The sequence below is a fragment of the Pterocles gutturalis genome, unplaced genomic scaffold (genome assembly GCF_000699245.1).
Source record: "Pterocles gutturalis isolate BGI_N339 unplaced genomic scaffold, ASM69924v1 scaffold26506, whole genome shotgun sequence".
In the NCBI taxonomy this organism is placed as follows: domain Eukaryota; kingdom Metazoa; phylum Chordata; class Aves; order Pterocliformes; family Pteroclidae; genus Pterocles; species Pterocles gutturalis.
In genome coordinates, this window is record NW_010103754.1 from 30,073 (window position 1) to 57,254 (window position 27,182).

Consider the following 27,182-nt stretch of genomic DNA (forward strand, 5'->3'; position numbering starts at 1 on the left):
TTTCGCTCTTTGTTAGCATGTCATCTCAAGCTTTCTCATTTTTCTGTTCTACTACTGTGAAGACCCCCCCCCCTGCCCTCCAAAGATTCTTCTTGCCTTTTGGGATGTCCTGTGTGGGGCGTTTGTATGTATTTTTGTTTGGAGGGTTGGGCTGGTGTGTTTTGGTTTTGGTTTGTTGTCTAGTTGTGGGTTTGTTTGTTTTTTTTTTAATGACAATCCTATTTCTTACTGTTATCTTTCTATTTAGGGCATGGGGTTTCATCTCTCCCCTGTTGAATCATGTGTTTTATCTACTCCTACACACAATACATGAAAAGAAGTTAAAGCTTTAACACAAATGATTCTTTTACTTTAGCACTGTTTCCCACCTTATTTATAGGCATTCATAGTATTAGTATAGATTTATTTATGTTATGTTGCCACTCAGCTTGCAGACTTCAAAACACATTTTTTATTCCTAGAAAATACCAATGTATTTATAATCTTCTCATATTTGTGTTATTAAATAGAACACATTGAAGGCACTGCTGGTGTCTTGCTGTACTTGTTAAGAGAGGGGGAATTAGTTTGCTTCCGTATGGTTTTTGAAAAAGTACATTTAATTGAGAAAGTAGATGATGATTGGTTGGTTGTTTGGTTTTTTCTAAGGTGACTTGAAAAAAGCAGCGAGTTGGTTATTTAAGAATGCTGAACCCTTGAAATCAATTTCCCTGACCTCTTCTGGTCGAGACAGCCAGGGGATTGTGCCTTTTCAGTTCATCTCTGGAGTGGAAATAAAAGCAGAAAGTATATGCATTTGCTTTATTGATGACTGCATGGACTGTGACGTTCCCCTTGCTGAGTTAACCTTTTCACGTGAGTATCTTGTTCTGCTGAGCGAGTTGCATAATGTTGCTGTCAGTCACTGTGCATGTTCACCACCAGGATCTAGTTTCTTAGGAGCTGTGAAATTTCAGCTGAGAGTGTTTTGTTGGTGGTTGTTGTGGGGGGGTTGGGGTTCTTGGGGTACTTTTTTTGGTTTTAGTTTTTGTTTGTTTTAAGTTTTGTTTTTAAGAAGATTACAGTGTTTGTAGGGTTAAATTTCTGGTTTCCCCTTTATACATCACACAACAAATAGAATCTGTCCTGAGCAGAACCCAGTGAGGCTCCATGTTGTAAAGCATAGCGGTGTGTAAGTGTTATTGGAAGAGTAGAACTATAAGCTTTTTGTACCATTTCCGTTCAAAAGATAGGACAAAACCTTCCATTACTTAACAGTTCACAAAATCAGGAAACCCAATTTTTTTTCATTGGTATAATGTTAACTTTTTTTTTTTTTTTGCAGGTTTGAATTTTCTCCAACATTTGAGAGCCAACCCCGAAGGCTACGCTCATTTTACCCTCTCTGGAGATTATTACAATCGTGAGCTTTCAGGTGAAATACGGGGGGTTTTGTTGTTTTCTTTATTTAAGTTTAGGAAAACAGCCTTGTACTAGAGTAGCCTGAAATTCACCCAACATGAGATGCGTACAAGGGAATGTGAAAGGTTGCACTTTGTGTGTGAGAGAGCATGTGATCCTAGGCAAGATATCCTAACCTGATATCAGGAGGGAGGGATGTGGAAATTAGAGAGATTGCTGATGTGAAAGTTGCACTGAAGTTTTCAAACAGTTACATAACTAGTTGTCTCTGTATTCCCATATCTTTTTTAGTATTTGTTTTGATGAATTCAGTTGGTTACTTATTTCAGAAAGAAAAAGCTCGTGAGGGTAGGTGATTAGGCTGAAGACAACAGATTAACGTAAGACGACCATCATAATTTATATTTTAGGTATCAAAAAGCAAGTTATATCTCAATAGAGGTCAGGCACTGACAAAAGAAAGCATCTAGTTTTGTGTTTTCTCTGAATTGAGAAAGTAAATTTGCTGTTATAAAATTGGTGACAACCTCAAGAATTATCTGTCAATAGCAAGGGAGATTTTTTGTTTTTAAAGATATGTAGGATGTTGTTTTTAAATAGCTTTTAGACCTTTGTCTTTTGTGATACTGAATAGTAGGCCAACTTATGTATAATTGTGTGAAAATCATTTTCAAAACTATTTCAGAGAACTTAGTTCCAGATAAATAACTTCAGTGTGAAGCTGTAATTGACTTCTAATGCTTTCCTCGCAATTAAGATATTTCTGCAAGACCCTACATATAGTGTACACTGGTTAAATGGAGGAGCTGCAGCAGCTTTTGTTAGCTAGTAAATTAAATCTGTAGTCTTACAAGTTCATCTTGAATGCAGATTGAAACTAAAGGATCTCATTATTAAAGTTACATTATTAAATTCTGAGGTATGTAAACAGTATTCCAATGCAGCCTTCGAGTGTGTAATACATGTGACGTTTTCTGTTTGTTCTCAGGCTGGGAGCCGTTTATTGAGCCATGGCCATGTTCAGTTTCTTGGCAACAACAAGCTTCCAGCCGCCTCCACCCTTCCCGCCTGAAGCTGGAAGTCAAAGCTAAACACCGTTTGGATATAAACATCACCTCTGTGTTCATAGGTAGGGAGGAATTTTCCCTGAGAGCATCACTGTACAGTCTGATTTTCACTGTACTGAAAGTGACAAACATTTCTAATTGTGTCCTGCTGGTGTCCCATAGACAGAGGAGGAGGTTTCACACGGGTCCCTGGGTATTTCACATTATATTGTACACAGGTGTGCATTCAGGCAGCCTGTATTTTATCAGATATTATGAAAGTGTAAAGACATGAGCTACATATTTTAGAGGTTAGTAGGAATTCTTTCTCTGGTCATATGAATTGTATCAAATTCATATGTTACTTGAAATTTATTTTTAATCAGAAACAGTCTTTCATCTAAAGCTTTCCATACTTTACAGTACTTAAAAATATTTTTATAGGCTTATCATTTTTCAGTGCATTGACAGGTGTAGTGGGAAGCTACTCCCTTCAGTTCTGAAATCTGAAAACCTGAGCTGTCAGTTCCCACCTCAGGAAATATAAATATTTTGTTCATCATTAACTCAAACTTCATGTAAGCTTCTTTGGTGTGAGACTATGATTTTGCATTTCCCAGAAATATTGTTGTTTAGTCTGTTTGCAAATCTGAATAATTTGGGGGCCATAATAAAAAAAAATGTAAGCTTGCAAATGTGACAGAAGAGCTTTCCTTGTTCCTTGAATATTCATTCCTTTCTCCCACAAGACCTGTGGGGTTGGCAGAAAAAGGGAGCCAGGGTGGGAGGAAAAGATGCAAATCAGTGATTCCTAAGAGTTCCCACAATTTTAATACTAGTGATAGCAACTACTAAGGCTAGCTGATGATTAATACTGTGCCAGAGGACTCCATTGGTGTCTTGATGTTTATGCAGGAATGTACAGGTACCTCTTAAAAAGAAAAAAAAAAAATAGAAACTGCTTCTGACATGAAAATATTTAAGGTTCGTTGCCTCCTCAGGGAGATCTCTTACATTGCCACAGGAGTATCTGAAGAACATGGAATTCCACTGAAAGTTAAAATAAAAAATTTTGAGAATATAAAAGATTGTGTTTTGAAAACACTGCTGTGATGTCATGAGCTGTTGTTTGTCTTTAACATGCGCAAGACTCGCAGAAAAAGCAGTGGAATGAAACTTTTGCCATGAAATTGGAGTAACTTCAGTGTTACAGATTTCACATACTTTTCAATTACTTTGTTTGCTGCCACCTTGGAGGTGTTTACTGTCTGTGCTTATGTTCCTCTAGAACAATACACGTGTACCAAGCAGTCATGGATGGAAGATTACTGTAAACAGGACAAAGAGGTGAACGTAGTCAGTTCAGAAGACTGGACGGGTTCTTCGGTGGATCCACCATGTTTTGGGCAGAGTATGATGCTCATTAATCACCCTTTATTTGAAACAGTCCTGACATACACAGTCATCTGTCTAGTACATTACGAACAAAAGTATTTGGTCTCCATAGCATACAATGAATTGTAGAGATATTTGGCAAAAAAGACCACAGTGCTGTTTTCTGTTCAGTTGTGTTCTGTTCTTTAAAAACAAAAACCTTTCTGGCTACGGAGCTTTGAGTGAGAACTTTGCTGGTTCTGCTTCCTTTTTTTGTCACATTTTTTCAGTTAATGACTGTCCTGTCAGAGATTAAGTAAGAGTGGGTTTAGGGAGTGTGCAGTTCAGAGGTGATCTTTTTCTTTATGTGCCCCCAAAGACCTAAATGACTGAGTTTCTGGAAAAAATGCTGTTACATTTGTGACAGAATTCTCTAAGTAATAGCTCCCGGTATGTGGCAGGTTTTTTAAGCTTCTTTTCTCCCAGTGTTCTGGAAGAAATTCTAGCAATTCAGATGCCACCTTAGTGTAAGCGAACGGGTAGAGACTCATACACGGATTGCACGATGCCAACTTGTCTTTCCCGATGCATGACGGGGAAGAGTCTGCCTGTATTTGTGTGTTTTTTCTTACCTGCTAACTTTGTCTTTCCTGTCTGCCAGGCCTTCCTCTTGTCTACCTTAGAACTAGGAGTACAGCCAGTTTGACTAACCTAGAGCACCAAGTCTATGCTAGAGGTACAGTATAGCACAGAGAGACAAAAAAAGATTTTTTTTCTCCTTTGGAAGGCTCTTGTACAATAAATCCGGTGTTATGTGTGTGACTTGCTGGTAGATTGGCCTCCTATATTTAAAACAAACAAAAAAAGCCAAAATAAGGTAATAAAGTCACAAGATTTTTTTATATTCTAAAAATATCCAATAGTATGTTCAATGTACATAGGTATGCTTGATTCAGCATGTGTATTTAGCTACTTAAAACTTGAAGATCCCTTCAGAAGGAACAGTCTGTTTGCAGTGAGCCTTGGGAAGTAAGGCATTCCTAACAAATATCCTGGTAATGTGTTTGTTTTATATTTGACAGTACAGTCTTTGGGCAAATTAATCCAGTTTAAATTAATATTTTCAAATTCTCTATTTTTTTATTAAGATTTGTGGCATTATGGAAGACGAAACAGCACACTTGATAATTATGTTGTCCCTGTAAATAAGTTGCTGAATGGGAGGAGAGAAAGCTTTCTATAAATCTACATCTGTGGCTCGTTCAGACTGCCCCTTAGAAACTTTTTCTCTGAGTGGTTGCAGACAGTTCTTAGAAGTTTTAAAGCAACCCAAAAAATGGAAAATTATAAGAGGATTTGTTTTTCTGAGGTATTTTTTAGGAAGTTTTTTTTGTGGAAAAAGAAAAAAAAAACCAACCCAACAAAACCCCAAACAACAAAACCTCTCAATATTTATTACTTGGCTTTTAGAGGGTGTTGCAACTAAATGACAAAATAAATTATGAAAGAAAACCTCCTTGTAATGGTAGTCTTTATTTTCAGGCAATAGTCTCAAAATGCAACTTTTACATTGTTTTCTTTCAAAAATCAGGCCATAGTCCCAAAAATTATTTTTTAAAAGTCTTAAATAATAAATTGGCAATAGATTAAATGCCAGAGTAAAAGTTCATTTGGCTTCTGGTCTGTAATTTTTGTAGAACCTGAGCTAGCCAAAAAAATTAAAGTCAAGCTCAACACTAGAAGGATTGTTTTATTTGCAGTTGGCAAAAATCAGAGTTTTTATTTTCAAGGATTTCATATTCTTGCCATTTACTTGGAAAGAACTGTCTCTGTGAGCTTTAGAGAGATCAGTTTCAAGTCTCCACTGACAACATATACAGGAATTTTTTGACCTTGATTTGGAAGACAGTTGTATGTGATCATCAGTAACTCCTTCAAAACCTTGCCTACCTACCCCGCGTTACCTCTTGCCTCTGTGAGCCTGTGCTTAAGTTATTCTTAGTTGGACACGTTGCGGTGGGATGAACGGATCTCAGAACATGAAGTACTTGAACTTGGTATCAGTCAGCCTTTGGAGAGTGACTGCAGCTCAGTTCTGTGCGATAGATTTCATTTTTGCCTTACCTTTTGCTTGAGCAGCTGATAAATTATGTGTGCCTTCTTTCTACTTCTCTGATACAAAAAGATGTATGTATTTAGGTAGCAGCCATTTATGTTTCTTTTTAAGTAAGTTGCTGGAATTTGTCAGGGGTTTTTTTCTGTCCAAACTCAGGAAGTATTTTCACAGACATGAGGTACTGCAGCATGGAAGATGAGAGTTAAGGCTTGTGTGCTAGTTAGTAATGCACACTTGAAAAAGGTCAACCATGGTACGTGAAGTTTCTTCTGGGGTTTTGCTGTCCCAGCATTTTAACAAAACCAGGTTACTTTTGGTTGCGTTTAAATTATTTTTCATACTTTGTCTTAGTAGGCTTTATCCTGGATAGGAAAATATTCTGCTTGTTCAGTCTTTGAGGATAGAAGTCCTGTTTAAAGAGGGTACCTGATAAGCCTGTATTCATCACACTAAATAGAGCATAAATCTTAATTTTAAGTGAATATGTGTTTAATACTTCATGAGCATTTGGATGTACATGAGGAGTTACTGACTCTGATTAGGTTTATAGTTAGGTTTTCCACGTGTTAGTTATAACTGGAGGCATAGTATTTTATAAGACGTGATATGACGAAGCAAACACATAGATTAAGCTCAGTTCATGGGGGGGTGATGTAGGGGAAGACTATCTGTTTGCTTTGTACTATTTCTATAACAGTTATTAAATTTTTAAAAATTTTTAGTGATCTATTATCTTGTTTCTTTGATCTGTTTTTCTTTAGTTGGTGCAGGTTGTGGTTCTCCAGCCATTGTGTCTCATCCTGCATTAGTATCTGATGAATGCTTCTCATAAGCGTTTAGACAAATCTTTGTTCTGTTTATAGCTGAAATGAAGACTCCAAAGCGTAGGCAGCCATTTGTCCCTTTTGCTCTGAGAAATCACACTGGATGCACTCTGTGGTTTGCTACCCTAACTACAACACCCACCCGGTAAGAAGCTGTTGGGGGATCACTCTGACAGTATTTGGATTCTCTAACATGTCAGACAAACCGTATTGTTTTCAGTGCTTTTGTTTTCTTGCAGAGAAACATAGTCAGCTCTCAGTCTTGCTTTGTTAAGAGCTTCTTAGACAGTGAGATAGTTTTACTACTGGAAAAAAAGGTTTTTTTAAGAGACCAAACAGAATTTGAAAGCTGGTCAGGTACATTCATGATGTGTATGTGTTTACTGCAGGGCTTATAGATTGAGGCAGACTAAAAAGCACTTGTTACTTGAAGTAGTCATTTTGTCAGTTTGTAAAACGATGTGATTCTCTTCACAGCGCTGCCCTGTCTCACAGTGGGAGTCCAGGTGTTGTTCCTGAGGAGAACGGGACATTGCTGGATGATGCCCATAACGTCAGTGAATGGCAAGAAGTTATCACTGGGGAAGAGATTCCTTTTGAATTTGAAGCCAGAGGGAAACTCAGGCACAGGTGAAGGCACCAGGCTGTGAGATGTGTTTTGACACACTCATAATATAGCACAGATAGGATCGTAGGTGTGAGGACACTCGCAGATACTAAATAAAAAGTGGATGTGTTTTACATCTCCTGTTAATATTTTGCTTTTAAATATTCAAAACTCATGTATAGAGTGAAATTATCCATTGTGTAGTAAGCAGCATATGTTGGTATTGGTGGCAGCCGTTGCTAGATGTGAATTGGATTATTATAAGCTTTTCGAAAGACTTAAGGGCCTCGATTACAGATCATATGTCTTGTGTTCTAAAGGACAGGGGGATGGAGGACATTGGTTGTTAAGCATAGTGTTATCAGTGCTAAGAACTGGAACTGGCTAACAAATATGTAGCATGCTTTTATTTTTGCTTATATGACCCAGTTTTACTTGTGTATGTTCATTAGGGAAGGTGGAACAGCTGATTAGATGTAAAATCAGGTCTGTCATTATCCATGAAATGGAAAAGCTCTTGAAACTTTTTTTTTTTAAACACTTCAGTGAGATTCTTTTTTCAGAATTCTGAGGATGTTCTTGGTTTGACCTGTTTGGCATTTGCGCTGTATAATAATGCTTAATAGCAATGTAACTTGATCTGACCTGGTAGGCACACGCATGATCTAAGAATTCATCAGCTGCAAGTGAGAGTGAATGGCTGGGAAGAAGTCAGTCCATCAGAATTCCGAGGATGTTCTTGGTTTGACCTGTTTGCATTTGCACTGTATAATAATGCTTAATAGCAATGTAACTTGATCTGACCTGGTAGGCACACGCATGATCTAAGAATTCATCAGCTGCAAGTGAGAGTGAATGGCTGGGAAGAAGTCAGTCCAGTATCTGTAGACAAAGTTGGAACGTATTTCCGTTACGCTGCACCGGATAAGAACTCATCCTCTTCTACTGTAAGTTCTGATTTTGAGTGTCAGTTTTAACAGAATATGTAATTTGAGAGTAATGATGTCTCCAAGATTTTTATCTTAAAGCAGCTGCTCTGTGAGATTGTCCTCTTTCCAGTTGGCTTGAACTGGCCGAGTCTGGAGATGCTGGGTTCCTAACGGGCAGTTTTAAGCCCAACAAAAACACAGAGTAGTCAGCACTTAGTCTGTGTGTAGCAGTCAGAGCTTCCAGTGACAGAACTAATATATTAGTGACAGCGTCATGGACTCCTGGAGACTGATCTTTAAATCAGCACAGCATTTCAGCAGCTATTTTTATTTCTGGGAGTGCGGGAATGCTTTTCATGTGTTTAATTTACTGAAGATAAACAACACTGACAATTTCCTGTAAGGCTAGAGATTGTTGAAATATGTGGCTGCTTAGACAAAATACACTTGTCATGGAGAAAGAATGCAGTTTTAATAATCAGCAGGCTGGCAGCTGGTGGTTTAGGCTGAATGATAAAAATGATGTTGTGGATTTTGAAGTTAGTTAAGTTTTGGGACTAGCGACGAAAATTGTTGAGCACTGGAGAAATTGGAAGTTGAGATCTTTTTGGTATAAACCAGGATTAGAATTTAATTTCATGATACTGCTGACAGAGCCAGTAGTCTCTTATTTGAATTGTTTCTGATGTGTTCATATTGAAGCATAAAAAGCATCATCTCTCTCTGTAACTTGATTCTTGAAGGAAAAGGATGATATAAAACAGGATTGGAATTTAATTTCATGACACTACTGACAAGAGCCAATAGTCTCTTGTTTGAATTGTTTCTGATGTGTTCATATCGAAGGATAAAAAGCATTATCTCTCCCTGTAACTTGATTCTTGAAGGAAAAGGATGCAGTTGAGAGTTGAACAATTTTAACTTTCTTGTTTACTTTTCTCCCAGCTTGGAAGCCCAATAAGTAGAACAAATATAATACATCCACAAGTCTACGTGAGTATATATTTTGATTTTTTGAGAGTTACTTAAATCACACTAGCATAATTCTACATGTGAACTGGCTTCTCCATCCTTCTAGAACCTTTTAAATAGAAAGGAATCAGAAGTCAAGCAAACAAAATGAAATGTGACACTGCCATTCCTCCCCACTGTAAATGGTTGTTTGAAGAATAGGTCTCATATTCCAGTATGTGCATTCCAGCATGTGAGCCCATATAAAATGTGGTTTTCAGGATTGAAGTGGCAATGACTGTGTAATGTAGGAGATGAAACATCACAGCAGAAGGGCAGTAAGAGTGAAGAAAGTATGAATATTTTAAGAAATCTCCACCTTGTTTTTTATTTTTGACATATAGGAATGATGAGTGACTTAGTTTTATGAGGATTGGAATTCAAACTGTGTATTTATAAGATAATGCCATAGTGAGATAGTGTATGAAGTGTTCTCTTACAATTTGTATTGCTCTTATTTGAACTTGCATTGTTTTTAAAAAGGTAATGGAGTTAGTGACTCCGTTGGCAAGTTTTTACTCCAGCAGTTACTACTTCAAAATTGAGGTGTCCCTCTTCTAGATATAATCATTACCTGAGCTTTTTAATACTTTTAAATATCTTCCAGTTTTCTTCATTGCCTCCAGTTCGTGTGGTATTCGAAGTTACCATGGAAGGTAGCGCTCGGAAAGTGATAACAGTGCGCTCAGCGTTGATTGTGAAGAACAAGCTGGAAACACCAATGGAACTAAGACTGGATAGTCCTTCTGCTCCCGACAGTGAGTGTTGTATATTCCTTCCATACTATGGGGAATCTTTAGCTTCCTCCCCAGGTAGATTCACCGCTGCTCTAATGGCTAACAACAAAGTAGAGCTCCCTGGAGGGGAAATGGGTAAGGAAGTGATCAGCAAGGTCAGCTAGAGAACACAGGAGGGTATTCCCTTACTGTTCAGGAAACAGGGAAAGCTGAGACTTTCTGTAAAGACTGAGTCTTACTTCAGTGTGTAGCATGTTGCATCTTTTAGCAGTAGTCCAGAAGGTTTTGGGTGTTAGCATGCAAAGGTGCAGTCTAGAAATGTAGTGACACACTGATAGTGTACCCAAAATGTAATGAATGAGATCTCTTTGAAATGAGCATGTTCACTAAAGCATCCAACACAAAAGAATTTGTATTCCAGAAAGTTTTTAGTCTGTTTCCAGTTTCACGTTTCACACCTAGATTTGTCTGCTGCCAGATTGTTAATAGGGCTTAAAACAACGGGTTGGTGTTTGAACCATATGCAGAGTAGCTACTGTTTCATGATAAAACAAAATGTCTTGTTCCAAAAATTTGAGACTTACTATTTGAAAATGTTACACTTTTCAGTAAGGGGGCCTGTTCTGATATGTGTGTTTTCTTCTCTGGTTGCAGAACCTGTAGTTCTTCCAGCAGTGATGCCAGGGGATTCCTTTGCTGTTCCGTTGCATCTTACATCTTGGCGTTTGCAAGCCAGGCCGAAAAGAATAGGAGTCCTCTTCTGTAAGGCTCCAATTCACTGGACTAATGTTCAGAAGACAGCAGAAGTATGCAGCAGCAAGCGAGAGTGTCATGCAATGGAGTCTGAAATTAGCCGATTTTTCAGGTAATTAAGACCTAATTATTTTTTTGTAAGCTGTGTTATTTTCTTCTGAAAAAGGAAATACTGTGAAAGTAGCTAACAGGAAAGAAAATACTTAGAGGAGAAAGCTTCTGCAGTTTAATGGGATGTTTTGTTTGGTCTCTTGAGTAATAAGGAAGCATTGAAGCGTAACTGCTGTGTTCCTGCAGGGCTCCTTGAAGCCCCTTTGACACTGCCTATTAGCAAATGTCTGAGGATACAAAGTAAGCATGCTTATAATATTCATTGTAAAAAAGAAAAGCTTAGAAAATAGAATGTGTTGTCTTAATGTTAGACATAAATATAAAATACTGTATAGCCAAACTCTAAAGTGATTATGTGGAGAACAATTCTAAATGCTGTTTTTGCTGTCAGTCGTGAACTTACAGCATGTTGGGGGATTTGGTGCCATACACAAAGACAGGGCTCAGTTATTCCGTTGAGTTCATTGACTTCTTCTCACATATGTTTGCCTTCACAGGTTTTGTGTGGCTATAAAGAAAGAAAATTACCCGGATTACATGCCTTCCAGCATATTTTCTGACAGTGCTAAACAGATTTTCAGACAGCCTGGGCATACTATTTATCTCTTGCCCACGGTGGTAATCTGTAACTTGCTGCCTTGTGAACTCGAGTTCTATGTTAAAGGGATGCCAATTAACGGGACGTTAAAACCTGGCAAAGAGGCAGCATTGCACACAGCTGATACATCTCAGAACATTGAGCTTGGTAAGGTTCTTTTTCAGATACCGCTTTCTGATCCTCCTAGAGGAGTGCCTCAATATAACTGTTTCTTGTACAAGGAACTATTGTACAGGAATGGAAAAATTTAAAAGTTGAATGTGTTTATATGATTATTTCATTGAGTTGCAGGGTTTCTTATAGTTAATAGCCAAGTGCATGCATCCAAAAAAGGTGCTAATATCGTCATCATTCCCCCAGATCTGTCAGCTATCTAAGTCTGTTCCTTGTTTGGCTCTTTTCTCATTTTCCTGAGACTGGAAACTGGAGAGAACAGTGATAAAGAAGGGAATAATTTGGATGAATTCCTAACACTTTGGGTAGTTTTCCTGTTTTCTTTCTCTCAGAAAAAGTTGGTGTTGAGAGTACAAATGGAATTATTCAACACTGGCTGGACTTCTGATGCCTAAAGCAGTAGTTAGCCCTAAGCAGGATTCTTTACAGAACTTTTTTTGCTGCTTGTTACTTAAATTGAGGCATTTCTTCATGAGGTCCGAGGTTACTACACTGGGCAGATTTAAAAGTTAATCTGGGTAAGCTCTATGAAATATTCAGAAAGATGAAGTCACATGAAACAACTTGTATGCTTATCAGAAACTAGTGTTTCTGTGTGGGTGATGTTTGGTTTTATTTTGTTTTCTTTTGTTTTTGTAGGGGTGTTGCTGGAAAACTTCCCAACCTGCAAGGAACTGCTGATTCCTCCTGGGACACAAAACTATATGGTGCGGATGCGATTGTATGATGTCAACAAACGCCTGCTAAATTTGACCATAAGGATTGTATGTCGTGCTGAAGGTTCTCTAAAAATATTAATTTTAGCACCATATTGGTTAATCAACAAAACAGGTACATTTACAATATTTTCTTCTGTAGCTGTAATCATGAACTGGGAAATGAAGATTTCATGCAGTGTTTTGGTTTGCTGTCTAGCCAAATAGAGCTTTTTAAACACTCCTTAAGAGGAATAAGAGCTGCAGGGTTATTTTTTTTATTTACAGTGCCAGCAGCTATTGTTTGATTAATGTTACAGCAGATAGCTTAGACATTTTAGTTGCTATATTGCGTATTTTCACACATTCGTACCTCTAAATAAATCAGAATAGGTTAGATCACTGTTAAAATTGTGGTTTTCAAAGACTGCAATGCCTTGAGAAAGCAACAGATGTAAATTGCAGTTATTCTGTGTTAACATCCATTGGCACTTCCAGAGCTACAACAACTCCTGGCTCAGAGCTGTTAAGCAGGTTAGAGGGAGAGGGAGAATGCATGCAGACTGATGGCTAATGTTACAACCATAATATTTTAGGTTGTTCCTTAATTAGAGGTATTTTTTCCCATTCTCATTTTAATTTGTGCAAAAGGTGAAGTGTGGTTTGACGCTCCATTTTTTTGTGTTCACTTAAAGGATTACCACTCATCTTCAGACAAGATAATGCAAAAACAGACGCTGCAGGTCAGTTTGAAGAGCACGAGCTTGCTAGAAGCCTCAGCCCACTTCTGTTCTGTTACGCTGATAAAGAACAGCCAAACCTGTAAGTAATACCACAAGAAGAGCAGACAGGAGGAACCTTACAAAGTATGAAAGCAAATCACAGAGGATTGGGCACTGATACATTAGTGTGAATGTCATGTAGGAAAAGTTTTTTGCTGTTAAGACGATCTGATCAGTTATTAAGCTTCTAAATACTGAAATAAGCATATTGGATCTTCAGACATTTCCTACCGAAAACCCCTTGGCTGGGTAATTCTTTTGTGTCTGCAGGCTGCTTTGGGTTTATCTTGCGTGTTTTGAACTCATGCTGCTTTTGTAAGCAAATCAAAAGTGTTTTGAAGAGATTTACTGAGATGTAAGTGTTGTCCTGGTTAATCAGTCTGAAAATTACTGAGCCTTTTACAAGGAACAGTCACTGAATCTTGACCAGTATGGTACAAGAGCTTATGGCAGAAATGCAGAGTGAATTACTCGAGAGATTTGTTCGTGGCTTCTGATGCTTACATATTAAAACACAGGTGTTGTTTGTACCTGGGTATGTGTTTGGGCATCAGCATCGTGTTGATATCTGATCCTTCATTTAAAGGAGTAAATCTTTGTTTTCTTTTTACCCTTAGTTGTACAATGCGGGTTGGAAAAGGAATCCATCCTGAAGGTACGCCTGGCTGGTGCCAGACTTTCTCCCTAGATGGTGGTAGTGGTGTCAGAGCTCTGAAGGTGATCCAGCACGGAAACCGGCCAGGCCTCATTTATAACATCGGTATGTGTTGGTAGGAACATTGAACTTGGTAAGACATGATGTCAGTGACACCAGAACTGAACCATTACAGCAGGAAAACACATGTTGTTAAAGGTTTTTGAGGGTCCGGAGAAAATTACTAAACAAAAAATACTACTCTGAAGTGTTTTTACATCTTTATTTTGAATTTCATTAGCTTAAAAATCAGTTTTCAGTTATTTTGGTTTTACATCATCAATGACTGCATTTACAAACTGTTCTGCTTCTGTGTCTTTATTCCCCCATATGTTACTTTTAAGTACACTTGAAATCCCATGGCATTACTGTGTTTGATTATTTTCGGTGTCTGTATACTGTAACCGTTCAGCCATGTGCTGCTTCTGTAGTTTTTGCTTGGTGGTGTCTCTGTAGGCTGATGTGGAGGAGTGCAACTTTTGTCTTCCTTGCGCTCCTAGTGTACATAAAATACAATTTCCTTGGAAGCTTTTATTTTTTAATTAAATGACAGGGTGGATTTCCAGAGCTTGGGAATTACTCCACTGTGAGTTTTTAGGTATTTTTTATATGTGTGAAAGTGGAGTTATTACTTGCATGGATTTACTTGTGATTGGAAATATTTTTTTTTTAATCTTCAGTGCTTGAGAGGGTGACAGATGCCATAAAATTATATTTAGTATTTAAAATAATGGTTCAAAATATGGCAGCGGTATGGCAGAAACAGCACATCTCAGGAACCCCAGAAGAAGAACTTCTGTTACATGAAATATATTGTGGCAGATGTCTTTTGTTTTCTCTTGCAAATAACAGCTTTATATTTAACTTCTTTTTTTTTTACTAGGTATTGATGTTAAAAAAGGCAGAGGCCGTTATATTGATACCTGCATGGTGACATTTGCGCCCCGTTACCTATTAGATAATAAATCAACCTACAAGCTTGCCTTTGTTCAGCGGGAGTTTGCCAGAGGCCGGGTAAGCTGTTTTCTTTCTGTTAGTCATTACTACGATACCTGTGGTTAGTCACAGCATCTTCTAACCAAAAAGAGCACAAACATTATACTTGAAAGTATTGTTGGCTGGTTGTCAGGATCTTTCTCATTATTCTAGCACCAGTATCCCCCTAACAGAATAATTTCTCTGTTGATATTTGAGGGGTATATAGATTAATACTGTATGTTTTATTTAATACCTATAGGAAATGTATTTACCAATTTCTGTTACCAGGGAGCATCCAATCCTGATGGCTGTATCTCCACGCTCCCTGGTTCCAGCTTCGTGTTCCACTGGCCACGGAACGATTATGATCAACTGTTATGTGTGAGACTAATGGATGTTCCAAACTGCATTTGGTCTGGGGGCTTTGAGGTCAACAAAAACAGCTCGTTCCATATTAATATGAGGTAACTGTTATATAGAAATCTTTGGTAGCATGCTTCCATTTTTTGATAAAAGCAGCTGTTTAACACTTGTGGCTGCGGATTACACAGACCAGAAGCCTACCTCCCTTGCACTTGTTTGTTCTTCTTCAGGGACACCCTGGGAAAATGTTACTTCTTAAGAGTAGAAATTACTCTTCAAGGAGCCACATACCGCATCGCGTTCAGTGACACAGACCAGTTACCGCCACCTTTCCGCATAGACAATTTTTCCAAGGTAAAAGAGCAAAACATCACATTCTTTTTGGTTTTCTTTTTCTTTTTTTTTTTTTTTAGTAAAAAGAGAAAAGCATGAGTTCTTTTATGTTTGTTAGAAGAGGGAGCTGACTACCTTGTGTAATGAAATAAAATGAAAGTGTGTGTAGCAAGAGGTATTGGTCTATAATGATAGTAATTGAAGTGGTGGTATCAACTACTTCATCTTGTTCAAATAGTAGTGCTAACGTTGTGGCTTTCAGGAGTGAATTAAAAGTCTTACAAGGAAGAGCATGATTCCCAATGAGAAAATTGTGCTACGGTGGTAGTTTGTAACCTGTTATGTTGTTTTCAACACTTGAATAACCTGTAAAAAAAATTCAGGCAGCTGCTGCCACTTCCTTTCTCTCTGTCTTTGGGCTTCCATGTCAATGATTGTAAAGATCAGAGAATTTACGTATTTTACAGTAACTTACTGAATACCGTGTGATCAGAGCAAGAGACAGACAGAGCTCTTAATAGTTCTTGTTCTCATTCTGGATTGTAATACTGAACTGTTAAATGAAACTGGGCAAGTCTCCTGGTTTCGGTTAGGAGTGTTCGAGATGCTACTAAAGACATTTTGGACCATGGATGACAGATAAAAGCAAAGATGATATTTCTCATCCCTTTGAGACTGTCTTTGAGTCTTGAATGGAAGAAAATGCCTGTGAAACCATTGCGGGGGGTGAAGAAGTGAGCTGAACGTGTTTCAATGATCAGCTCCTGAAATGATAGCAAAACATCTGTCTGCTTAACAATTTGTGTGTCAAACTAAATCCTTTTTCATAACTCTTACAGGTGCCAGTTGTTTTTAATCAGCACGGTGTTGCCGAGCCAAGGCTGTACACCGAAGTGAAGCCCATGACCTCTCTGGACTACGCGTGGGATGAACCTGTTCTGCCACCTTTTATCATGCTGACCGTCAAAGGGGCAGGCTCCTCAGAAATCGTCTGTAGCATGAACGACTTCCAAGACAGCAAGCAGCTTTACTATGAAAACTTCATTTATATTGCAGCTACATATACTTTCTCAGGGTAATTCTTTATATATGAAATGAAAATATTTTGAATGTTCATGGTGTTCTTTAGGCTTTACGTTAATATTCTCTTAGCAGTTGCCATTTGAAAATTATTCAAATACAGCTAAACTTCTGTCGACGTTGTAGCTAGCCAGAGAAACGCCAAAATTCAGAAGTTGAATCTGGCAGGCTGTAAGCTGTGTATCTTACCTCGTTCGGTCATGGTGACTTAGCTTTATAAGTGCAGCTTATCATTGTTTATTTTGCCACATAGTGAGAAAGATTCAGCACACGGCATCTGCTGTGGCTCCACTGTCTGATCTCAGAAGAGCAGGGATGCTGAGGGTCACGTCCTGGGGGCTTAATTTCATTTGGTGGATTAAGGACGCTTGACCACAGGACATACGTATTGATGACACGCCAGTGAATTTTAAACTTGCACTATGCTTTTGAAAAGAGCTAAGAGGGTTTGATACATGCTTTGTTGCTTTCCTCAATATAAGGTAGAAAATTTTCATTGGAATTAATCTGATTTGCCTGTGAAGTTCCTAGTCGCAGTGAGAAATCAAAGCCCCTTTTAAGAATGTGCTCAAATAGGCAGCTTACGGCAGTAATTCCAAAAATAACAAGAGGGGGGAGAAAATTTTTTTTGTCTGACTGACTATATTGGAAATGCAAGCTTCCTCGATTGGATTTTGGTACAGGTCTAATTCAATCTACAGAGGAAGCAGCTACTCTGAATAAACATGCTGATGTTTTCCTGATGTTCTAGTTCACAGGAGCCAAGTGTAAGACCAGTTGCTTCAAATAAGGATGCTGCATATGCAGAGCTTGTCCTTGATGTTTCTCCAAAGACTCAACGAGTTATACTGAAAAAGAAGGTACCAAGACGCATTTGATTTTATTAAAATGCTGTTGCTGTGTGCTGAGGTAAACTCATATGCTGGGACAAGGAGAAAATCAAAACATTTTAATGGTAACTTTTAAAGGGTGGAGACAGACACCATTCGAAGTGACAGGTTATTGCAATTCAGGTTGTTTGAATTATGTGGTGCTTCCATGTAAGACCCACATGGGAGTAAGGGTGATAGAAAAGGGAACTGGAATAAAAGTAGTAAGAACATTGTAAATGCCTCTGGGACAGCCAAGTGTGGTAATTGTATCTTGGATGTTCTAATGAAGTACGAGGTAGGGCATGCTTCCTTTTTGGTTGCATTTTAAGCTAAGTCTTCTATTTCTGGAACTCTTAAGAAGTATAAACTGTATTTAAATATTGCTGAGAATAGAAATATCTTGTAAATATAGCTCTGCATCTAACAGTGGTAATGTAGGATGCATATTCATTCAATATCAGAGTTAAATTAGAACTTTTTATACAAACTAGTTCCTAATTCTAATTCAGGGCTCTGAAGTTAAATATATACAAGTCATTCCAAGATTTATAATTCAAAGCATCTGACAGCAAAAAAGAACAGAAATATCTGCTCTGTACTGCTGACTTAATTTAAATGTTGAATTTTTATGCAATAGGAGCCAGGAAAACGATCCCAGCTTTGGAGAATGACGGACACAGGAATGCTTTGCCATGAAGGTTCTTCAGTTCCTCATAACCCCCATAAAACTTCTCGGCCTATGGATTCTTGTATGATTTTAGACATTGCAGGTCTGGCAGCTGTCACAGATAACAGGTATTGCAAATACAATTTCTCAGGAAACTGGTGTAGGTTCTAACCATGTCTTTGAAAGCATACTTAAAGAGGATATTCTCTGAATAAGGAAAGAAATTGTTCTGAAGGCATGTGGAAGAGTTAGATTTTATCTGTCTTCATGAACAGACCTCATGATCACTTTTGTGACCTGGGAATGTTTTTTAAAGCATGGCTGATGTATTTTCAGCAGCAGATTGTTAAAAGAGCACTGCAGAAATGAGATTAGGAAAATGAGCTTGAACAAAACTAGAGTAAGCGTTCACCATTAACACGTCTCAGGAGTACAACCAAGAAGCTGGAATCCTCTAAGGACTGGGTGGCATGCTTTCGTTGCAGGTACGAGCCCCTGATGTTGAGGAAGCCTGATCGACGGCGCAGTACCACCCAGACGTGGAGTTTTCGTGATGGAAGGTTGACCTGTGGTATTCATGGACTTGTTGTCCAGGTCAGTACTGATTAAATATTGAACTTGCTTTGACTGTTGCTGATACAGGTGGCAGAGTCATTTGGGCTGAGTGTTGAAGTGAACTAAAAGCTTTGAGGCCAAAGTTCAGAACACAGAGGAAACCAGACTTGCGCAAACTGCTTGTGTGGTTTAAATTCATGTTTGCATGTTCTCATCAATTTCAAATCATTAAACATCTGAGGAGTAGAGAGAGGAAAGTAAAACACACTTTTAAGTTGATGTGTGTAAATAGTTACCTGGAGCCTTTACTTATCACTTTATTTTTCTCCTTACTCTTCTTTCTTTCTCCAGGCAAAGGGAGGAATACTTGGGCTTCATGATGGAGCAGAAGTTGTTCTTGGTCCTGATAATTCACTTGAACTTTTGGGGCCAGTTCCACCTGAACAGCAGTTCATAAACCAAAAGATGAGGCCTGGGTCAGGAGTACTAGCTGTTCGAGTCATCCCGGATGGGCCAACTAGAGTTCTACAGGTGAAAATCCTTCATTAATGAGAATCTAGTTTTATTATTTGCTTGTACTTGAATTACCTTTTGCTGTACTGTGTCTCTAAATTCTTACAAAAAGTTTCCTTTATAATGTTATGAAGGGGGAGGAGAGTATCATCAAACAGAAATAATTCCAACAGAAGCTTTCATTTTACTTATTTTTTTAAAAAATATAATTTTATAAGGTAGTACAATATGACTGTTATTCAGAAATAGGAAAGTCATCATTGTAGTAATGTATTTGTTTATCAGATAACGGATTTTAACCAACGTAGAAATGATCGTTTGTCCAGTGAAGGAGATGAGCTTCCAGTTACAGAACAAGATCTACTTCTTTCTAGGTTTCACAGGGGGGCTGGAGGGGCTGGTTGTTAACTTTTCCCCATGGTGACCTCTTGTTATGAACTTGTAGCTTTCCTGCTAAAAATCCTCATTCTTAGAAATTGGGTTTATATGTCTTAATACCTCATTGTCAATCATCTGTTCAGCCTCTCTGGCGATGAGTCTGAAAAAATAACTTCTTTACAGAAGTATGTATTCAGTATCACTTTTTCAGTGTTGGTTTCTTAGTGGAGTTTTTTTTCCCCCCTCTTCAAATCTTCTTTTCTCAGGTACTTGTGAAACTGGAAGGTGGAATAGGATTGTCTTTGGTCAACAAAGTTCCTGAAGAGCTAATATTTGCAAGCCTCACAAGAATTAATGTCCACTACACACAACTGGCGACAAGTCAGGTGCTAGAGCTCAGTGTGCAAGACATACAGGTATTTGCCATTTTGAAACAAATCCATTTGTTCATGGGCCTTCTGCTAGTTTTGTCATCATAATAGGTTTGAATAATGTTTAGAGCTGTTACTGAGATTTCAATTCCTAAATATTACAGAAGTTTCGATCAGCATCAGATGCTTCCTTTTTTTCATTTTTCTCCACTTTAGTAATAGTTGAGGCAATGATATATTTTATTTCATGCCTTTGATTTCTGTGAGGCAAGTTAGAATCTTTTTTATTTGGTAAACAGTCAGATTGAGATTTTTCTCCCTTGCTGGTTCTTGGTTCTTTGTCGTTACCTAATGAAAAAACAGCCATTGAAAGCAGGAGTGCTAATGCTGCTAGCACCACAGTATAAATCATAGCATCATAAACAAGTAAGACAAATATATAAACCTCCTCTATTTTTTCCAACTAGATTTTGGTTTTGATTTTGCAGAGTTTTGCCTTAACCTTTCTTTTCAGTTCAGTCTTTGAAATTCAGGATTCACAAGTTAAACTGGAGACTGTAAAAACTGGTTTTATTCTACTGTTTCGCTGTTGTCACCTATTCAGATTTTGTTGTCTGTCTCATCTGCTCTGTAGGTGGACAACCAGCTTATTGGCACCACACGGCCTTTTATGATCTTCCTGACACCGAAGATGAGTGAAAATGAGCCCATGGAGACTGGTCCTGCTGTGCAAGTAAATGCAATGAAATTTCCCAGTAAAAATGCACTGACTGATATATACAAGGTAAACTACAATGTTTTCATTGTGCCATGCAGCTATTGCTCTGTTTAGATGATCTTTCCTGGTCCTAATTTTTACTACTGATCTGAATTAAATAATTTGTTAAATACACTTTATGCTTTAAGCCTCAATATTAATAACCTGTATCCACCTTCTCACGTTTATAGTGTTTAAATCTGCAGTACAGTGACGAACAGGGTAGTAAGTGCCTTTAAAAATATAACAAATTAGGCCAGACCCCTGTTCATGTCTGTGACCTTACTTTCTGAGCTAATTATTCTCCCCTCAGAATTGAGAGGTGCCTTTGAGCATAGTGAACCAGAATATCTGTGCTGTGCTTTTCATGAGCTGCTTACGAGGTTATTGCTTCTCTCTGACAAGGTGTTATCTTGCCGCATAAACCCTATTCTGAGTACTGCACCTGTTTGGAAATGTTGTTTGGAAATTTATCTGCCAACTGTGGTATGAATTGGGAAGGCCAAACCGATAGGGTTATCGAGACCTGTTTTCTCACTTGGAGCCTTCACCCATGTGTTTTGATGCTGTTTTGAAAAACAGCTGATTTTGGTGTTGGGAAACAGCTAAGCATCAAATTCTGAAGTGTTAGCATTAAGAACACAATACCTTCCAAAAACTTGAAGTAATCATCATTGGTTGTACGTAACTTTACGTGGAAAAAAAACTACCAAAGACATTTTGAAGGTGGGAATTTTACTCCAAATCCCTTCCAGTGAAATTATCCCACTGAAGCAGAACACATGGTCCTATTTAACGGTTTACATGGATTATATTCCAAGTGTTAATTGTGTAAACTGAGACTTGTTTATCTTCGTAGCATCTGATGATCACTGCTCGGAAGTTCACAGTTCAAATTGAGGAGAAACTGCTTCTGAAGCTGTTGAGTTTCTTTGGCTATGACCGATCTGAATCAGGTACAGTATAAAATTACAAAGCGGTTTAGAGTGCACAGAGGTATTACGATGTTTGCATATAAAATAAGTTCAAAATGCCCAGCAAACTCTTAGCTGTCTGGAAACTTCCACTGCTGAACAGAAAGCTGGACACCTAATGCCTCAGTGGCCCCTATAGAGCTGTTCATCTATATTGTGCTTGTTTACGGTAGTCAGGTAGTGACCCCTGCAACGTCCTGCTGTCCAGCACTCGGTGGCCAGGCTGAGCCTCTGTGGGAACGAGTTCAGTATTCATCTTAAGTTCCTGTATCTGGATTCATCTAAATTGGGATAAAAGAAATTGTGTTAGTGATTTAGCAAACCCTTTTGTTTAGTAATGTTTGCTTATTTAAACCCAAGGCTAGAAATGGGATCTCTGTTCATTTGTTCCTTGGGCAGTTTGTCTTGCTTAAATGAAGGAAAATTTTGGCTGGCTGAACTTTCAGTTGTGGCATCCATGCCCCTGGCTTTTGTTGTAATATGTTTTCCTCCGTTCAGTGAGGCAAGACAGAGCTCTTGAATCTTCTAATCTCATAGAAGTTGTTCTAATCCTTCTATTGTAGGGTTTGTCTGTTCTTTGGAAACTTTCTGAAATGTCTGCTTTGGAGTGGCAATTGAAAAAGTCACTTTTATTATGCAGTAGGGTGTGTAGGGTTGTATAATAAAATAACTGTTGCAGGAAGAAACTGTTTTTGACATGATTCCAGATGGGGACAAGCCTACAAATGATGCTTCAGAGTTCTGTGTCTTGCTAATCCACAGTATCCTCTGAATTGTTGGGTATTATGTTTCCTGGTTTCACAGAGGGCTTAAAGACTTAGATTTGCAGTGATAAGGATGAAATAAATATTTAGAGTTTTGCTCTTACACTATTTACTGATCTGTCCTTTGTGTTGGTTTACCCTGATGCTTTTGCTGGTTTTTTTTTCTTTCCTTACTGTACGCTCTCTGTAGTTTATCCAGTGATGCTGATGATGTCATCCAAGAGTCAGACAAAAATTACTTTGTCATTTACATTCAACATGTTTAATCGTTCAACCTGAGTGCATAAGACTTGTTCATCTTTTGTCCTTTCCCCTGCCTTCTCACACCACCGAGATGCTCTTACAAATAACTTATTAACCTGTTAGTGTCAAGCAAATCTGGCTCGCTCTGTACGGAAGTTGATTTATTGAATGTTTTCGATGTAGGCATTTTGTCTGTTCTGTAGCAGTGATGGAAAAGATTGTCAACTTTGCTTGGTTTGTACATTATATTGATAGTTGAGCGTGTAAGGAACTATAGAGGAAGTAGAGAGAGGAAAACGTATTTTAAGACCCTGAGGACACAGTAGGAAACGTTGTATAGTTAACGCTTGTATCTCCTTGTTTCTGTACGCTGATAAAGATAAATTAGAAATGAGAGTAAATGCTCCAGTAACCTAATCTATGCACTTGGGTGATTTTTTTTCATCTAGCTACAAATACATTCAGGTTTTAGAAATTCTTGAGCCTCAAAGGTCAACCTTGTGTCAGAAGGCATGAGTACTTTTGCTGTCACACATACTTTTTATTTGTACAGAGAAACTACTAACTCTTCACAGAGTATGCATTCATGACCCCATATTTATTTATATATAATCTATTCCGATTGCTGTGTTTTGTCTGGATGCAGAGGTTGAAAAGTACGATGAAAACCTCCATGAAAAAGCTGTTGAACAAGGTGGAGCACAAAAGCGATACTACTTTGAAAATCTGAAAATTAGTGTGCCTCAAATAAAACTGAGTGTCTTCACTTCCAACAAGCTATCTCTGGATCTCAAGGTACGCCAGTGCATTCACGGGGTATGCGTCCAAGTACAGAGATGCTGTTGTAGGTGGAAAAGGGAACAGAAGCTTTAACTTACTACTGTTAATTTCCGTTTACTCTTCCATTGTTTAAGTTACAAATAATAGAAGTTCCAATAACTTCTGTTATTTAATTTGCATAATTTCCAGTCTCTTCTGTAAGATGGTGTAATAGTAGTGAGTGCCTTTAAGAAACCAGTACTGTGCACTGTTCTGTTTGGATTTCCTACCACCTCTGGTACATGGTTGCGTATGGATATGTCTTGGCAGCCGCCAGCATTGCTCCCAAGAGAAAACTTGGCATATACATTTTTTCCCCCCTAATGATAACAGTCCCTGACTGTATTCTGTATATTAACTTTCACAGAAAGAGTTCCATTCAGTTTTGTAGCACAGGAGACTTCAGGGTAGGAGGGAGCGAATAATCACAGTAGAGCCTTTGTAGAAGTTTTTCTAACTAGCTCTAATGTTTCTGGCGTGGACATGGCTGTCTGGTAATTTGGTGCAGACAGATTATTTTTATTAGGTACCAGTATTAACAAAGTTGCCTTATATAATATCTGATAGTTAAACAGGAAATTACTTCCTACCCAAGTGAATAATGGGGCTACTCTAGTTAGTCATCCATTTGCTGAAAAAATAAATAGGTCCTTTCTTACTTGCAAACTTAAATCAGACGTGTAATTTACCTTAATTGCCTGCAGATGGCAGAAAAACTCATATTACGAGGAAGCATGCTGCAGTGATTAATGTAGAGAGATATAACACAAGTATCAGGCTGCTTGCCTTCTTCAGATTTTCTGATGTTAGTGACTGTGCAGTTGCCATTATCAAGCCCTGAAATAGAAGAAGGAATCTCTTTCTTTCTTAAAAGATCAGTCTCCTTGTTCATTTTTCTGAAAGTATTTATGTGCGTGTATAGGTATAGATGTATAGCTTGTCTGCCTTATGCTTTTTTAATGTATAGGCTGTACAGGTTACAGATAACCCATGGGCTAGTTACTGTTTTAGTTTTCTTCCTTGAAAATAATTGAAAAAGCTGGTTTAAAGAATTTCAGTACATCATGTTAAGAAATGAGCCTCGGGTTTGCAGGAAATTATGTAGTTATTCCAGCTCATCCTGACAACTAATCCATTCATAGAACTTCAGCAGTGCGGCAAATACCCAGGTTTGTCTTCACTACATAGCAAGGAAACTCATGTAGGGTTTGATGTAATTGAACATCGGAGCAGTTACAGCAAAGCGCTAAGCATGGGATCTTAAACATGTTTTGTTTTTAAATATTCGTACTGAGTGTAGGAAACATACTGCATCAGGAAGAGTGTTTAAGGACTTGTTTAGTTATTGAAGAAATGCAGTTCTAATAATTGATCATTGCTTGCAAGTAAAAGGTTTATGGAGTGATTGCCCTTGATATCAAAGCATCTTCATGCCAGTGGTAAACTGCTCTAGCAGTTTCGGATTATTTTGGTTTGTCACCCATTTAAAGAGTAATTCACTTGGGTGCTGTGAATGAGAAGCAAAGAGAAAAATTAAAGTAGCAATGTCTTTTATTTAATTAGGCATTGAAAAGCACGCTGGGATTTCCTCTAATCCGATTCGAAGACGCTGTGATTAACCTGGATCCTTTCACCAGGGTCCATCCGTATGAAACTCAGGAGTTTATCATTAATGACATTCTGAAACACTTCCAAGAGGTGAGTGTGGTACAGATTGTATTGTGGGAAAGGCTGAACTTCTCTTGAGTGAGGAGTTCTCTGCGGAGGGTGGGAGAACTCTTTCTTGACTATTTGAAGTGGTTTTGCTGTGTTGCTTCTTTGATATATGAAGAAATATCATCACGTGCTCCTAAGAATACACTGACTGCATTTTAAGATGAAACTATTGTTGGTCTTCCTGGTGCTGGTGTTCTTTTCTTCAGTAGAGCTATCTGAGTTTGTATATGCCTTTGTTGCAGGTGGGACTTAGTTTAATCAGCTTTGCTGGCGTTAACGTGATCCGTAAGTGATATTTCATTCTTCCTGTTGATTTTACAGGAGCTGCTTAGTCAGGCAGCAAGGATTCTAGGTTCTGTGGATTTTCTTGGCAACCCGATGGGTCTATTGAATGATGTTTCAGAAGGTGTTACTGGACTTATAAAATACGGCAATGTTGGTGGTCTCATAAGAAACGTCACACATGGAGTATCCAACTCTGCTGCAAAGGTAATAATTATGATATTAAAGTTTGCTAAAACAATAAGCAAACAATAGTCAGCAAATAAGTCAAATAGAATGATTGACCAGCTTTAAATTGGTTTATGTCCTGTTTGTTTTATAAAAATTGTATTTGAAGTGTAGATTTTTTTGAAACACTTCATATATACCCTGCAGTGTATAACAGGAGTTGTTAACTTATTATTGGGAAGTGATTAAGCTGATGTGAATATCAATTCTTATGCTAAGGCTTGAGTGTTTTGGGTTTTTTTCTTCTATGCCACGTAGCAACAAACTAAGGAATTTCTAGATTGCTACACGTTTATCTTTAGTTTAATGCCAAAATCTTTGCATGGTGAACATTCTTTTGTTCTTCTGATAATGATTAAGAGAATTCAATTACATCAGTGTTATCAGTGAAAATAAGTATCTGTAGTGCCTGAGAGAGGTATGGTCTGACACAGCAGCCAGAAATAGCGAGTGGTTTTGATCATGGTCAATACCGTGCTTCATACTGAACAAACAGATGTTGCCTTGGATAAAAAAAATCTTGAAATATTTTTCATTGCATACCTGGTGTGTCATCATGTACTGTAAATGAACTTTGTGATCACGGGTAGAATTGGGATAACGCTTTCTTCACTGAAGGATGTGGTGTTTAAAATTTGGTTTTGTGAAAATTCTTTACTTCCTATTGATTTTCGTTTTCCGAAGTGGTAAAGTTTGTGCACGTATATTATCATGGTTCATCCTTTCACAACCTATTCCACTTGTTTATATACAAGGAGATCTCCTTTCCTCCCTACTTTAGTGGGAAAAGGTAATTCAGAAGATGAGAAGGGTGAAATGTAGGTTTTGCATAATTACAGGTAGCGCAAGACTAACATTATCCAACAGAGAGCCCCAGTCCAGCACCAGGTGCAGTGCTGTGGGCATACCTACCCCAGAGAGCTGAACCGTGAGGAACGATGACAACACCTTCTCTGTCATAATTATCTTGTTCCCAGCATTGGACAATTTCAAGAAATACAAACAAAACCCCATGGTGTTGATATTCCTGTCTTAATCCCACACTAGGTGATACTCTGATGAGCAGCACTGGAAATCCACGCAATGGGGTAGAAGCCTTACTGAGCTGCTGCGAGGCAGTACCCGTCTGTGCCAATGAGTGTTTCTGTCCCTACTTTCTGCTCGTGGTTCTAGTCTCTTGTGACCCATCCACTCCACCCGATAGAGTACATTTCTATAGAGTTTCCTTTCTATCAAGTGTCGTTTCCTCATTGCAGTCCCATCTGCAGCAACAGTCTCATAAATCTTCCTTTAAAAGGCACGAGCCTCCCTATGTTTCCCACAAGGGCAAGGTCATTCTTTGAACTTTGGAGTCATTTGTAACCAAGGGTTCTGTGAAGGAAGATTTTCAAAGGCAGAAGGGCAGTTGGATGCTGAACTCCTTTCAAAATTCAGCAG

General features: G+C 38.2%; 1 protein-coding gene across 1 annotated transcript in view; it reads left to right on the forward strand.

Moving 5' to 3' along the window:
• The window catches only part of VPS13D (vacuolar protein sorting 13 homolog D (S. cerevisiae)), a gene marked incomplete at its 3' end in the record, with an annotated part of 53,675 nt that extends 27,951 nt beyond the window's left edge, over window positions 1–25,724 (forward strand). Inside the window, exons 36-65 of the mRNA XM_010086826.1 lie at window positions 649–855; window positions 1,325–1,414; window positions 2,390–2,530; window positions 3,736–3,858; window positions 4,483–4,557; window positions 6,801–6,906; window positions 7,239–7,391; window positions 8,180–8,315; window positions 9,243–9,290; window positions 9,916–10,066; window positions 10,700–10,910; window positions 11,407–11,654; window positions 12,321–12,512; window positions 13,072–13,198; window positions 13,776–13,918; window positions 14,736–14,866; window positions 15,119–15,294; window positions 15,424–15,547; window positions 16,366–16,601; window positions 17,358–17,466; window positions 18,116–18,273; window positions 18,631–18,739; window positions 19,052–19,231; window positions 19,499–19,575; window positions 19,854–20,007; window positions 20,597–20,746; window positions 21,579–21,675; window positions 23,347–23,495; window positions 25,083–25,217; window positions 25,557–25,724. Of these exons, the coding sequence (XP_010085128.1) occupies window positions 649–855; window positions 1,325–1,414; window positions 2,390–2,530; window positions 3,736–3,858; window positions 4,483–4,557; window positions 6,801–6,906; window positions 7,239–7,391; window positions 8,180–8,315; window positions 9,243–9,290; window positions 9,916–10,066; window positions 10,700–10,910; window positions 11,407–11,654; window positions 12,321–12,512; window positions 13,072–13,198; window positions 13,776–13,918; window positions 14,736–14,866; window positions 15,119–15,294; window positions 15,424–15,547; window positions 16,366–16,601; window positions 17,358–17,466; window positions 18,116–18,273; window positions 18,631–18,739; window positions 19,052–19,231; window positions 19,499–19,575; window positions 19,854–20,007; window positions 20,597–20,746; window positions 21,579–21,675; window positions 23,347–23,495; window positions 25,083–25,217; window positions 25,557–25,724 (4,304 nt within the window). The remainder of the gene's footprint in view (window positions 1–648; window positions 856–1,324; window positions 1,415–2,389; window positions 2,531–3,735; window positions 3,859–4,482; window positions 4,558–6,800; window positions 6,907–7,238; window positions 7,392–8,179; window positions 8,316–9,242; window positions 9,291–9,915; window positions 10,067–10,699; window positions 10,911–11,406; window positions 11,655–12,320; window positions 12,513–13,071; window positions 13,199–13,775; window positions 13,919–14,735; window positions 14,867–15,118; window positions 15,295–15,423; window positions 15,548–16,365; window positions 16,602–17,357; window positions 17,467–18,115; window positions 18,274–18,630; window positions 18,740–19,051; window positions 19,232–19,498; window positions 19,576–19,853; window positions 20,008–20,596; window positions 20,747–21,578; window positions 21,676–23,346; window positions 23,496–25,082; window positions 25,218–25,556) is intronic.
• Between the last annotated feature and the right edge of the window lie 1,458 nt (window positions 25,725–27,182).